Raw genomic sequence first — 15748 nt, forward strand, 5'->3', positions numbered from 1 at the left:
GGCAATAATCAGAAAAGAACCCAAAAATAATAGAAGAAATATCAGTAGTGTAGAGGAAAGGGAAAAGCATAAGGGAGGGAAAGGGGAAATACTGGGGAATGAAGAACACATTATTACATGCTTTTAGAATCATGTAAAAATGAGCCCTATAAAAATGAGACTGATAAATTCTTCAAACTTCCGAAGTTGACAAAATAAAGGTTCAAATTTGGGTCTTCTGTTTAGTAGTTATGATACACTGCAAATGAATTTGTAACTTTCTGACTTCATTTACTTTGCATGTAAAACAGCACAAATAAGCTCCTTAAATACATTGGTGTGAGGATTAATTATAGTATAGATATCAATTGCCTGAGCCAGGCATGGCACATCATAGACCATCCATAACTGACAACTATGATTGCCATCTTATTTGTAGAAAATATTCAGAAATATTTGAAGATTCATGTGGCACAATAAAATGTAACAATTATAATGAGAAAAATCTGAATGACAGTCTGAATCAGCCAAACATGTAGATCAAATGCTGATCTCATTTAGCTAATATTTGCATTTTCTTTCCCATTTCCAGTTGTCAAAAGTCTATGGTCCTGTGTTCACTCTGTATTTGGGTACGAGGCCCACTGTGGTGTTGCATGGATATGAAGCTGTGAAGGAAGCCTTGATTGATCATGGAGAAGTATTTTCTGGAAGAGGCAGTTTCCCAGTGCCTGATAGAGCTAGTAAAGGATTAGGTAAGTGTGTGTGCATGTGAAATGGGAGAGCAATGGTCATGGTGATGAGGAGAAAGGAAAAGAGAAAGCCAGGTTGAGCTTGACCATCTCTGTGGCTGCCACTTGTCAACTTCCTCTACCTCACCTGGGGTATTCCTCCTAGATTCTGTTCTCCCTCATTTAGGAATCGTTTTCAGTACTGGAAACAGATGGAGAGAGATGAGGCGCTTCTCACTCATGACTCTGCGGAATTTTGGGATGGGGAAGAGGACCATTGAGGACCGCATTCAAGAAGAAGCCCGCTGCCTTGTGGAGGAGTTGAGGAATACCAAGTGTGAGTGACTCATCACATCACTGTCCTTAACAGACTGCTCTCTTCTGTGTGTAGCAGACACATTTCAGCAAGAGCCAGACCTTAGTTATGGGTGCTGTCAGTCCTCATGTGGAGGAGGGATAATTTGAAGCAGAGAGCCAGAGTCTGTGGGTCTGTGCTGCCTGTACAAAGGCATGAGTGGGCAGCATGGTGGGTGTAAAGGTCATATAATCCTCCTCTGACCAGCGTTATTTGTGTTTTCACATCATTGCATCATGAATACAGAAGGCTTAGTGATCCATTCCCTTAAAGAGTTAAAGAGCAGAGTTTCCCCAGGGCACACTTGTGAGTTTCTCATTCCACAGCTTTCACCACTGTCCATTGGACACAGTGGAAACATCAGCCTTAGACCCTGAGGAGTTGAAGCAAGTGAGGTGTGCTTTCACCTAATTGGACTGTAATTGTATAGTTTCTTTTGGTGTCTCACATCTCTCAGGGTTTCTTCTGAGGCCAGTGCCTAGTAATTATTCTTATCTATGATTTTCCATTGATTTGCATATATCCTGGAAAGTCTCATGAATCATGCTTATGGTAATCACATACCTCTCCATGTCTTCTCTACTGACCCATGAAGTGCTTTTCAATGTCTCTGATTTTCAGGTTGGAACCAGATTGCTCTGTTTTTACCTTGCTTTTCCAATTTAACAAGAAAGGAAAGACTAAAAATCAGACTTTATCAGTGAATGATATACATAAAGAAATTTGCAGTCTTCTCTAATTAACCTTCAACTCCATAGCTAAAATAAATCTTTGTTGTTAATTCTCAGAAACCTGGAACATTAGAGTGCCAGGTGGAAGAGGAGATAACGTGAAAGACTTGTTCTGACCCAATGCTCTATACTTCCTTTACATTTTATCATTTATTTTAAAATTATTTTATTGTAGTTTTATTAACATCTAATCAATTCACATTAAAGAGTATCACTCTGGTATTCCCACACATGTGCAGCAAATACTGTTAAAATTCATCCACTTTATTGCTCTATTCTCATCACCACCACCACACACCCTTCCCCATCTCCAGTAATCACTTTCTACCCTCAGGTGCACATTCATTTTATCTTCCACACCTGAGAGAGACCATGCAAGACTTAACTTTCTGTTTCTGACCTCTTACCATCAGTTCCCCCAGTTTTGTCTTCTTGGCAGCAAATGACAAGATTTAATTTTTCTTTATGACTGAATGCAAATACATTGTGTCTGTATAACATTTTGTTTTTATCCACTTATCTGTTGATAACCACATAAATTTATACGATAGCCTAGCTATTATGAATAGTGTCATAATTATCCTAAACATTCAGGAATCTATATGGTATGTTGATTTTATTTCTTTCATCTGTATACCAGAATCAGGACTTTTGGATCCTATGAAAGATCTGTTTATGTTTGAGGAAACTCCATACTGTTTTCCATATTGACTTTCCTAACGAATCAATCCCAACAACAGGTATAAGGTGTCCTTTTTCTGAACATCTCTCCAATATTGTTATTTGTTGTTGTGGTTGTGGTGTTAATTTGGATTTCTTATTTTTGCTTCTGTGTTTTGATGATAATTATTCTCACTGGGGCAAAATGATATCTCATGGTAGTTTTCATTTGCATTTCCCTGATGTCTAATAATATTGAGCATTTTAAAAATGAATTTACTGGACAGTTCATTTCTTCTTTTGAGAAATGCCTATTAAGATCATTTGCACATTTTATATTGTATTACTTGGGGTCTGTTGTTATGTTGTTTCATTCCTTATTATGTTGTCAGTTTTAATCTTTCATGAGATGAATAATTGGCAAATATCTCCCATTCTGTGGGATGTCTCTTCAGTCTCTTGACTGTTGTGTAAGAGCTTTTCAGTTTGATGTACTCTACTTGCCTACTTTTGCTTTTTGGGTCCTATACAAAAATATCATCATTTGTATCCATCTCCAGGTTTTTCCCCTATGTTTTCCTCTAGTTCTTTTAGGGTTTCAAGTCTTACAGTAATGTCTCTGAGTCATTCTGAGTTGAATTTTGTATGAGGTGAGAGACATGGGTCAAGTTGCAATCATCTTCATGGTTCATTTATTGAAGAGTATCTCATTTTTCCACCATAACTTTTGGTAACTTTTTTAGAATCAGTCGAGTGTAGATGCATGTCTTCCCTGCCCCACTCCCCGGAATTTCTTCTCTCTTTCATTGTTTTATTTGCCTGTTTTTATGCCAGTGCCATGATATTTTGCTTACTCTGACTCTGTAGTATGTCTTGAACTCAGGCATTGTCCTGCCTCCAGCTTTGTTCCTCTGCTTACGATTGTCTTACCTTTTGTGCTTCCATGCGAATTGTAGGATTTTTTTTTTCTAGTTCTGTGATAAATGTCTTTGGTATTATCAAGGGAATTCAATGGAGTTTGCAAATTGATTTGGGTAGTAGGATCCAAATGTTCCAGTTGATGAGCATGGGAGGTTTTCCATATCTGTGTGTGTGTGTGTGTGTGTGTGTGTGTGTGTGTGTGTGTTTCAACCTCTTTCATCAGTTTTTTGAAATTTTCATTGTAGAGGTCTTTCACTTCCATGGTTTATTATTTTTATCAAGTAAACTTTAAATTTATAGTTGTGAGTTTGGAGACTTTTATTTTCAAATGAAATTTATTGATCACCTAATTGTAATTTCCTTTTTATACAGTCCCACAAATAGAACCTTGTCCTACTTTAATTTCTTTCCCTATAAAAGGACAGAATTCACTAAAATGATGGCCAGCATTAAAATTAACTAAACTATATTGATCTGTGGGTGACTATATGATTCAGAGAAATGTTCCAGAAATTCACAAGGGGGCAGCATTGCTAAGTAGTTTAAATTTGGAGGCATTTGAAAATGATGGGTGCTATTTCCTAAGGTGGGAAAATTTCCCTCAGTGTCTATCCCTCTCTCTCTCTTTCTCTCTCTAATGAAGAATAAAAGAGATCTATTCATGAATTTAAACTTTGTTTCTTGCAGAATTTACTATAAAATAAAAATTTCTCACTTTTATTTACATGAGCGCATATCATTATTTATCATGCTATTTTTCCTCATAAAACATGAATGTTTTCATTTGTTCCACAAATATAGAAATTTGTACATAGTTTTCTATTTAGTCTTTACTCCTATTTTACACATTAATCCTTCAGCTCAGGGTTGTTGCCCACACCTGTAATCACAGTGGACCAGGGGACTGAGGCAGAAGGATCCAGTTCAAAGACAGACTCAGCAACAGCAAGTTGTTAAGCAACTCAGTGAGTCCCTGTCTCTAAATAAAATGCAAAATAGGGCCAGGGATGTGCCTCTGTGGTTGAATGCATTTGAGTTCACTAAGCAATACCAAAATGAAACAAAAAAAAATTCCCACAGGAATCTTTCAATGATCACTATTCATATATATATTTATAGTAGTTTGATGACAACTATGATTCTGTAAGGAAATCATATTAACAGGTGTTTTTAAAGTGATATTTTAAAATATTTTCAAAAAATAAGGAGTACTATGTGTTAGAATGGAAGGCAGTGGATTTGAATGGAGCACTACAAAAACCACTATTAAAGTGGCTAGAAGGTAAAAGCCAATTCAAGATTCATGTAAAAGTGATAATGACTTTTAGCATGCTGAATATTTTTCATCTCAAAGGAATTTCTCAATATATATTGCTTAGAGGTTCTACAATTACCTTTCCCTGTTATTTCAAAGAGATAAACATTTTTAGGTATATTTTAATGTTAACTTTTAATGTTTCCCTTTCTTTAGCCTCACCCTGTGATCCCACCTTTATCTTGGTCTGTGCTCCCTGCAATGTGATCTGCTCCATTATCTTCCATAATCGTTTTGATTATAAAGATCAGCATTTTCTCAACTTTATGGGGAAATTAAATGAAAGCCTGGAGATTCTGTGCTCCCCATGGATCGAGGTGAGTAAAATCATATCCCTTCTTCCTAAGAAAACACATATGGTCTTTATTCTGACCAATATGGTCCAAGCAGTGAAGTGAGTCTAGACACCAAAGTCTAGCCCAAAGTTGGGCATCAAGAAGTGAGTATTAGGAAAATATGACTGAGTCCTTTACTTTATGCACAGGAAAACGAATGCCCTCATTAGAGATGACATTGTAAACCATTTGAGTCTCTGGCCAATGCTTTCCCCAGCAACCCCCAGAGCCTAATCTTTATAAGGTACTTTGGTGTTTGCATTTGAGCAAGGTCATGGCACTCAGTGGACATTCAGGCCCTTGTTGGGGACTCATCACTGACAAGGCTGCACTCCAATCACCACTTAGAATTTTACCACTTTACTTGGAAGAAATAGAGTTATCTAATACTTTGCAAGGTTTCCAACAATGTATATTGGAGAAAAGATAGCCTTCTTTTTTTAAATTTATTTTTATTTTAAACAAATGGGATACATGTTGTTTCTGTTTGTACATGAAGTAGAGGCATACCATTTGTGTAATCATACATCTACATAGGGTAATGGTGTTTGATTCATTCTGTTATTTTTTCCTTACCCATACCCTCCCACCCCTCTTTTCCCTCTATACAGTCACTCCTTCCTCCATTCTTGCCCCCTTCCCATCCCCCATTATGTGTCATCATCCACTTATCAGCGAGATCATTCTTCCTTTGGTTTTTTGAGATTGGCTTATCTCACTTAGCATGATATTCTCCAATTTCATCCATTTGCCTGCAAATGCCATAATTTTATTATTCTTTATGGCTGAGTAATATTCCATTGTGTATATATACTACAGATTTTTATCCATTCATCAATTGAAGGACATCTAGGTTGGTTCCACAATCTGGCTATTGTGATTTGAACAGCTATGAACATTGATGTGGCTGTATCTCTGTAGTATGCTGATTTTAAGTCCTTTGGGTATAGGCCGAGGAGTGAGATAAATGGGTCAAATGGGGATTCCATTCCAAGCTTTCTGAGGAATCTCCACACTACTTTCCAGAGTGGCTGCTCTAATTTTCAACCCCACCAGCAATGTATGAGTGTACCTTTTTCCCCACATCACCACCAACACCTATTGCTCTTCATACTCTTGATGATCACCATTCTAATTGCAGTGAGATGGAAACTTAGGGTAGTTTTGCTTGCATTTCTCTTATTATTAGAGATGCTGAGCATTTTTTCATATATCTGTTGATTGCTTGTAGATCTTCTTCTGTGAAGTGTCTGTTCATTTCCTTAGACCAATTGTTGATCAGATTATTTGCATTCTTATTGTAGAGTTTTTTGAGTTCTTTATATATTCTGGAAATTAGTGTTTTATCTGAACTATGCCTGGCAAAGATTTTCTCCCACTCAGTAGGTTCTCTCCTCACATTGTTGATAGTTTCCTTTGCTGAGAGAATACTTTTCAGTTTGAATCTATCCCAGTTATTGATTCTTGCTTTTATTTTTTATGCTATGGGAGTCCTATTAAGGAAGTCTGATCCTGGGCTGACATGTTGAACATTTGGACCTACTTTTTCTTCTATAAGATGAAGGGTCTCTGGTCTGATTCTGAGGTCCTTGATCCATATTGAGTTGTGTTTTGTCCAGGGTGAGAGATAGGAGTTTAGTTTCCTTCTGCTGCATATGGATTTCCAGTTTTCCAAGCACCATTTGTTGAAGAGGCTATCATTTCTCCATTGCATATTTTTGGCACCATTGTCCAGTATGAGAAAATTGTATTTATTTGGGTTTGTGTCCGTGTCCTCTATTCTGTACCATTAATCCATCTATTTTGCTACCAATACCATGTTATTTTTTTTACTATTGCTTTGTAGTATATTTGAAGTTCTGGTATTGCGATACCCCCCTGTTTCATTTTTCCTGCTAAGGATTGCTTTAGCTATTCTGGGTTTCTTATTCTTCCAGATGAATTTCATGATTGCTTGCTCTGTTTCTGTAAGGTACATCATTGGAATTTTAATTAGAATTGCATTGAATCTGTATAGCACTTTTGGTAATATGGCCATTTTGACAATATTAATTCTGCCTATCCAAGAACATGGGAGATCTTTCCATCTTCTAAGGTCTTCTTCAATTACTTTCTTCAATGTTTTGTAGTTTCCATTGTAGAGATCTTTACCTCTTTGGTTAGATTGATTCCCAAGTATTTTATCTTTTTAGAGGCTATTGCAAATGGAGTTGTTTTCCTCATTTCCCTTTCGGATGTTTCATTGCTTGTGTATAAAAATGCTTTAAATTTATGTGTGTTGATTTTATAGCCTGCTATTTTGCTGAATTTATTGATGAGGTCCAGAAGTTTTCTGGAGGAGTGTTTTGAATCCTCTAAATAGAGAATCATGTCATCACCATACAGTGACAGCTTAAGTTCCTCTTTTCCTATTTGTATCCCTTTAATTTCTTTTTTTTTCTTTTTTTTTCCTTCGCCCCCACCCCTTCCACCTCTCTCTTCCCTCTATACAGTCCCTCCTCCCTACATTTTTGCCCCCCTCCCACCCCCCATTATGTGTCATCATGCGCTTATCAGTGAGATCATTCATCTTTTGAATTTTTGAGATTGGCTTATCTCACTTAACATGATATTCTCCAATTTCATCCATTTGCCTGCAAATGCCATAATTTTATTATTCTTCATAGCTGAGTAATATTCCATTGTGTATATATATATATATATATATATATATATATATATACACATACATACACATATCACAGTTTCTTTATCCATTCATCAATGAAGGGCATCTAGGTTGGTTCCACAGTCTGGCTATTGTGAATTGAGCAGCTATAAACATTGATGTGGCTGTATCTCTGTAAAATGCTGATTTTAAGTCCTTTGGGTATAGGCCAAGGAGTGGGTCAAATGGTAGGTCCATTCCAAGATTTCTAAGGAATATCCACACTGCTTTCCAGAGTGGCTGCACTAATTTGCAGCCCACCAGGAATGTATGAGTGTACCTTTTCCCCCCCATCCTCTCCAACACCTATTGTTGCTTGTATTCTTGATAATCGCCATTCTTATTGGGGTGAGATGGAATCTTAGTGTAGTTTTGATTTGCATTTCTCTTATTACTAAAGATGTTGAATATTTTTTCATATATTTGTTGATTGCTTGTAGATCTTCTCCTGTGAAGTGTCTGTTCATTTCCTTAGCCCATTTGTTGATTGGGTTATTTGTATTCTTTGTGTAGAGTTTTTTGAGTTCTTTATATATTCTGGAAATTAGTGCTCTATCTGAAGTATGAGTGACAAAGATATTGTCCCACTCTGTAGGCTCTTGCTTCACATTGCTGATAGTTTCCTTTGCTGAGAGAAAGCTTTTTAGTTTTAATCTATCCCAGTTATTGATTCTTGCTTTTATTTCTTGGGCTATGGGAGTCCTGTTAAGGAAGTCTGATCCTAAGCCAACAAGTTGAAGATTTGGACCTACTTTTTCTTCTATAAGATAAAGTGTCTCTGGTCTGATTTCAAGGTCCTTGATCCATTGTAAGTTGATTTTTGTGCAGGGAGAGAGATAAGGGTTTAGTTTCATTCTGCTGCATATGGATTTCCAGTTTTCCCAACACCATTTGTTGAAGAAGATACCTTTTCTCCATTGCATATTTTTGGCCCCTTTGTCTAGTATTAGAAAATTGTATTTATTTGGGTTTGTGTCCATGTCCTTTATTCTGTACCATTGATCTACCTATCTATTTTGGTACCAAAACCATGCTGTTTTTGTTACTATTGCTTTGTAGTTTATTTGAAGTTCTGGTATTGTGATACCCCCTATTTCATTCTTCCTGCTAAGGATTGCTTTAGCTATTCTGGGTTTCTTATTCTTCCAGATGAATTTCACGATAGCTTGCTCTATTTCTGTAAGGTACATCATTGGGATTTTAATTGGAATTGCATTGAATCTGTATAGCACTTTTGGTAGTATGGCCATTTTGACAATATTAATTCTGCCTATCCAAGAACATGGGAGATCTTTCCATCTTCTAAGGTCTTCCTTAATTTCTTTCTTCAATGTTTTGTAGTTTTCATTGTGGAGATATTTACCTCTTTGGTTAGATTGATTCCCAAGTATTTTATTTTTTTTGAGGCTATTGCAAATGGAATTGTTTTCCTCATTTCCCTTTTAGCTGTTTCGTTGCTTGTGTATAAAAATACTTTAGATTTATGCGTGTTGATTTTATAGCCTGCTATTTTGCTGAATTCATTGATGAGGTCTAGAAGTTTTCTGGAGGAGTTGTTTGGATCCTCTAAATATAGAATCTTATCATCCACAAATAGTGACAGCTTAAGTTCCTCTTTTCCTATTCTTATCCCTTTAATTTCTTTGGTCTGCCTAATTGCTCTGGCTAGAGTTTCGAGAACAATGTTGAATACAGGTGGTGAAAGAGGACATCCCTGTCTTGTTCTCATTTTTAAAGGGAATGATTTCAGTTTTTCTCCATTAAGAATGATGTTGGCCATGGGCTTAGCATAAATAGCCTTTACAATGTTCGGGTATGTTCCTAATATCCCTGTTTTGAGCATGAAGGGGTGTTGTATGTTGTTGAACGCTTTTTCTGCATCAACTGAAATAACCATATGGTTCTCATCCTTAAGTCTATTGATATGATGGATTATGTTTATTGATTTATGGATGATAAACCATCCTTGCATCCCAGGGATTAACCACATTTTATCGTGGTGCACAATTTTCTTACTATGTTTTTGGATACGGTTGGCCAGTATTTTGTTAAGGATCATTGCATCTATATTCCTCAAGGATATTAGTCTAAACTTTTCTTTCCTTGATGTTTCTTTGCCTGGTTTGGGTATGAGGATGATATTAGATTCATAGAATGAGTTTGGAAGGGTACCCTCCTTTACTATTTCCTGGAATAATTTGAGAAGTATTGGAATGAGTTCTTCTTTGAAGGTCTTGTAGAACTCAGCTGAGAATTCGTCTGGTCCTGGGCTTTTCTTGGAAGGTAGGTTTTTATTTTATTTTATTTTATTTTATATCATTGCTTGTTATTGATCTGTTTAAATTGTGTATGTCCTCCTGGTTCAGTTTGGGAGGAGCATATGTCTCTAGAAATTTGTCAATGTCTTCGGTAGTTTCTATTTAGTTGGAATACAGATTTTCAAAGTAGCTTCTCCTTATGTTCTGTATCTCAGTGGTGTTTGTCGTGATATTTCCTTTTTCATTATGGATTTTAGTAATTTGAGTTTCCTCTCCTTCTCTTTGTTAGTGTGGCTAAGGGTTTGTCTATTTTGTTTACTTTTTCAAAGAACCAACTTTTTCTTTTGTCAATTTTTTGAATTGTTTCTTTTGTTTCAATTTCATTGATTTCAGCTCTGATTTTAATTATTTCCTGTCTTCCACTACTTTTGCTGTTATTCTGTTCTTCCTTTTCTAGGGTTTTGAGCTGTAATGTTAGGTCATTTAGTTGTTGAATTTTCATTTTTTTCTAGAATGTGCTGCATGCAATGAATTTTCCTCTTAGTACCGCTATCATAGTGTCCCAGTGATTTTGATATGTAGTATTGTCATTCTCACTGACTTCTAAGAAATTTTTTATCTCCTCCCTGATATTTTCTGTTATCCATGTTTCATTCAATAGCGTATTATTTATTCTCCAGGTGTTGGAGTAATTACTGTTTTTTTTTTTGTCATTGATTTCTACTCAGTCCATTATGATCTGATAGAACACAAGGCAGTATGTCTATTTTTTTGCATTTCCTAAGGGCTGCTTCGTGGCTTAACATATGGTCTATTTTCGAGAAGGTTCCATGTGCTGCTGAGAAGAAAGTGAGTTCACTCATTGATGGATGGAATATTCTATATATATCTATTAAGTCTAGGTTATTGATTGTGCTATTGAGTTCTATGGTTTCTTTGTTTGGTTTTTTGTTTGGAAGATCTATCTAGTGGTGAAAGTGGTGTGTTAAAGTCACCCAGGATTATTGTGTTGTGGTCTATATGATTCCTGAAATTGAGAAGGATTTGTTTGATGTACAGGGATGCACCATTTTTTGGGGCATAAATATTTACTATCATTATGTCTTCCTGATTTATGGTTCCCTTAAGCAGTATGAAATCGCCTTCTTTATCCCTTCTGAATAAATTTGGCTTCAAGTCCACTTTATCTGATATAAGGATGGAAACACCCACTTTTTACTGAGTCCATGTGCATGGTAGTTTTTTTCCCATCCTTTTACCTTTAATCTGTGGATGTCTTTTTCTATGAGATGAGTCTCTTGCAGGCAGCATATTGTTGGTTCTTTCTTTTTAATCCATTCTGCCAGTCTATGTTTTTTGATTGATGAGTTTAGGCCATTAACATTCAGGGATATTATTGAGATATGATTTGCATTCCCAGTCAGTTGGGCTTATTTTTGGTTTTCAACTTGGCTTGGTTTCTCCTTTGAGTGGGTTTTTCTCTAAGGTAGTTCCTCCCTTTGCTGACCTCCATTGTTGTTTTTCATTTCCTCCTCATGGAATATTTTATTGAGAACATTTTGTCATGCACGCTTTCTATTTGTAAATTCTTTTAACTTTTGTTTATCATTGAAAGATTTTATTTCATCTTCAAATCTGAAGGTTAGTTTTGCTGGGTATAGGATTCTTGGTTGGCAACCATGTTCTTTCAGAGCTTGAAATATGTTCTTCCAGGCCTTTCTAGCTTTTAGAGTCTGGGTTGAGAAGTCTGCTGCTATCTGTATTGGTTTCCCCCTATATGTAATCTGACCCTTTACTCTCACGGTCTTCAAAATCCAATCTTTATTTTGAATGTTAGGCATTTTCATTATAATGTGCCTTGGTGTGGATCTGTTGTGATTTTGTGCATTTGGTGTTCTGTAAGCCTCTTGTGTTTGATTTTCCATTTCATTCTTCAGGCTTGGGAAATTTTCTGATATTATTTCATTGAATAGGCTGTTCATTCCTTTAGTTTGTTTCTCTGTGCCTTCCTCAATCCCAATAAGTCTTAAATTTGGTCTTTTCATGATGTCCCATACTACTTGGATATTCTGTTCATGATTTCTTACCATCTTCTCTGTTTGAGCAACTTTATTTCATGATTAAATATTTTGTCTTCATTTTCTGAGGTTCTGTCTTCCAAGTGGTCTAGTCTTTTTGTGATGCTTTCCATTGAGCTTTTTATTTGGTTTATTGTCTCCTTCATTTCAAGGATTTCCATTTGTATTTTTTTTTTTTGAGAATCTCTATCTCTTTGTTGAAATGATCTTTTGCTTCCTGCAGTTGCTCTTTCAGCTTATTAGTATTATCATTCATTGCCTGCATTTGCTCTTATCTCATCCTTTGCTTCAAAAATCATCTTAATCATATATAATCTGAAGTCCTTTTCTGACATTTCTTCTAACATACCGTCATTGGATTCTATTAATATAGAATCTAGATTTGTTTGGATCATTTTATTCCCTTGTTTTTTCATGTTGTTCATGTATCTGGGGTATTGCAGATTCCCCCCTATAGGCTTATAGTTGCCCTATAGGTTTCCAAAACCTTTTCTTTAAGGGGAGATCAATATTTGCAATGCCTAATTCAGACACTTTGCAATCCTAGACCAAATAGCCCCTATGAGGATGTTAACAATATTGTCATAGTAAACAGAATGAGTTCAAATATTATCCTCAGTATAACAAACAGATTTTCAATAAGGTCTGCAGTTTCTAATGGAGGACAAAGAGGATGCAGAGGGATGTAGGATGTAACTGTTAATGGGATAAGAAAAGAATATACAGAAGTTCTAGATAATAGAAAGGGTAAGTGTATAAAAAAGAAATTGGATGTTAGCATGCAAAAAGGGAGAAGGGAGACAGAGACTCTGAGGGAACAGGTAAACAAAAGGAAAAGAGAGCAAGAAAAGTAAAGAAATAAAAACTTAAAATTGTCCAATAAGGAGAAAAAAGAAAATCTACACTATAACAGTCATATAGTATTCAAACCTCCCAGTGTTCAGTAGCCTGGTGCATGAGAGGTATGTGACAATGAGCTTCAGGTCTCCAGCAGGCGTCTCAGGATGGGATTTGCCCCACCTAAAGACTGGAGCTACGGCTTCCAGGATTATCCAAGATGGCCACTATGGCTTCCAAATGTGTTGACAAATGGGGAACTGCAGCTCAGGGTGTGGATTTGGTCAGCTGGAAGTCCTGGAGGTAGGGTGCGGTTGGTCAGGTAGGGGTCCTGGAGATCGAGTGTGTTTGGTGTGGTTGCAGGATCCTGGAGGCCCGGTGTAATCAGTTGGTCTGGGGTCCCGGTGATAGAGCACAGTCAGTTGGTGTGGAGGTCCTGGTGGCAGGGAACAGCTAGTTGATGTGAGGGCCCAATAGGCAGGGAGTGATTGGTTGGGCTGAGGGATCCTGGAGACGGGGCTCAGTCAGTCCGGCCAGGGGTCCTACAGGGCCTGACTGTTGTCTCAAAATGGCAGCAGCCATGTGTAATCAAACCTGCAGGTACTGTCAAGTGAACTTCCAGGCAACAGCAGGCAGCTGGCGCTCCACTGGCGGTTGGCAATCAGTTTGCTGACGGTTGTTGGATGATTGGGAGGTGAATCCTGGGGTGGGTGATGGATAGGTGTAAGGCAGGTAATGGACAGGCAAGAGGGAAGCAAATGTCGGATGATAGGTGCAAGCCAGTGAGCAATCTGCACTCAAAAAAGGCATCAATATGCTGGCAGACTGCAGGTGATCACAGTAGACAAGTGGGGTAAACAGCAGGGATTAATAAACAGCAAAAACTGCCTCACCAAGAAACAGATATCCTCTGCTCAAACCAGAGTTACGAGGTGACAAAGAACGCAGTCCCCCTCTAGTCTGCCATCTTGGATCTGTGATCAAGATGGCCTTTTTAACAAACAGTTAAGGGGAAACTGCAAAAGTAAAAGTAGTAGAATGAAATTGAGCCCCTATCTCTCACCTGCACAAAACCAAACTCAACGTGAATCAAAGACCCAGGCATTAAACCAGAAAAATGCACTTACTGGAGAAAAATGGAGGCCTTTCTCTATCATGTAGGCTTATGAACTGACTTTCTAAATGAAACTTCAGAAGTGCAAGAAGTAAAATCAAGAACCAATAAAATGGGATGGTATGAAACTAAAAACTTCACAGCAAAGGAAACCATCAAGAACGTGAAGAAAGTGCTACAGAAAGGAAGAAAATCTTTGTCACATGTACCTCAGACAGAATGTTAATCTCCAGGATATACAAGGAAGTCAAAAAACAAAACATCAAATAATTCAATCAATAAATGGTAAAGAGAACTAAACAGACACTTATCCAAAGAAGGAATATGAATGTTCAACAAATATATGAAAAAAGTTCAACATCTCTAGCAATTAGAGAAATGCAAATAAAAATTACACCACGATTTCATCTCAAACCAGACAGAATGGCATTATTCAGGAATACAAGTCATAGGAGATGTTGGGGAGGATATGGGGAAAAGGGTACACTCATATGATGTTGGTGGGACTACAAATTGTTACATTCACTGTGGAAAGCAGTATGGAGATACCTCAGAAAACTTGGAATGATACCACACTTTGACCAGTTATCCCACTCCTGGATATGTATAAAAGGATTTGAAATCATCATTGTACAGTGATGCAACAAGATCAATGTTTATAGAAGTGCAATTCACAGTAACTAAACTATGGAGAAACTTAAGTGAACTTGAACAGATGAGGGGACAGAGAAAATGTGTTATATATCCAGTCATAAGAAAGAATGACTGTATGGCATTTGCAAGTAAATGGATAGATCTGGAGACGTACCATGCTAACTAAAATAAATCAGTTTCACAAAACCAAGGATCACATGATTTCTCTGATATGCAAAAGCTAATCCAAACTAAGGTGGGTCAGAAAAAAGAGAAAGAATAGAAACAATATCAGTGCAGTAGGAGAAGGGGGATAGAAAAAGACAGTGGATTGAATCTGTCCTAACATTCCCATGAACACATACAAATATACTACAGTGACTCTCACCATCATGTACATACAGAAGCCACTAATCTAAAAAATGATAAGTAAAATAGCAGAAAGATCAGAAGAGTAGAGGGAAGGGAACAGTGGTGGGAGGAAGAGTGGAAGAGGAAAAGTACTGGGGACTGAATTAGGATAAATTTTATTTATTTATAACAATGTCAAAATAAAATATCAGCCACACACACACACACACACACACACACACACACACACACTCAATACCTTCATTTGTAATATTAAAGAGGGAAAAGAGAGTATAGATGCTGCAAGGAAACTAAACTGGGTAGAGATTATTGATGTTTGTTGTAGACAGTGTTTTCACAGCTGTGACCAAAAGGCCAGAGGAAGAACAGTTTCTTGGAGCTTACAGTTTTAGGGCTCAGTTCATAGAAGACTGGACCCATTCTTTGGGTCTTGAGGTGAGCAAAATAGCAGAAGGGCGTGGTGGGAAAAGTAACTCAGGACATATGATTAAGAAGCACACAGACCCCACTCACCATGAACAAAACATATACGCCAAAGGCACATTCCCAGTAACCCCCCTCCTTTAGCCACACCTGCCCAGAGTTAACCCCAAAATAATCCCTATCTGTGGACTAACGCTATGATTAGTTTAAGGCTCTCCCGACTCAACCCTTTTACTTCTACACCCTCTTTCATTTTTTCACACATGAACTCTTGGCAGACAATTTTCATCTAAACCATA

The 15748-nt window shown here is 37.1% G+C and overlaps 1 protein-coding gene across 2 annotated transcripts in view; it reads left to right on the forward strand.

Annotated features, from left to right (window-relative positions):
* LOC124984740 (cytochrome P450 2C9-like) overlaps positions 1–15748 on the forward strand; it is a 49234-nt gene that overhangs the window by 7546 nt on the left and 25940 nt on the right. For both annotated transcript variants that reach the window (XM_047552738.1, XM_047552739.1), the window contains exons 2-4: positions 572–734; positions 898–1047; positions 4849–5009. In XM_047552738.1, coding sequence (XP_047408694.1) covers positions 572–734; positions 898–1047; positions 4849–5009 — 474 coding nt within the window. The remainder of the gene's footprint in view (positions 1–571; positions 735–897; positions 1048–4848; positions 5010–15748) is intronic.

This window comes from Sciurus carolinensis, chromosome 5, assembly GCF_902686445.1.
Source record: "Sciurus carolinensis chromosome 5, mSciCar1.2, whole genome shotgun sequence".
Lineage (NCBI taxonomy): Eukaryota > Metazoa > Chordata > Mammalia > Rodentia > Sciuridae > Sciurus > Sciurus carolinensis.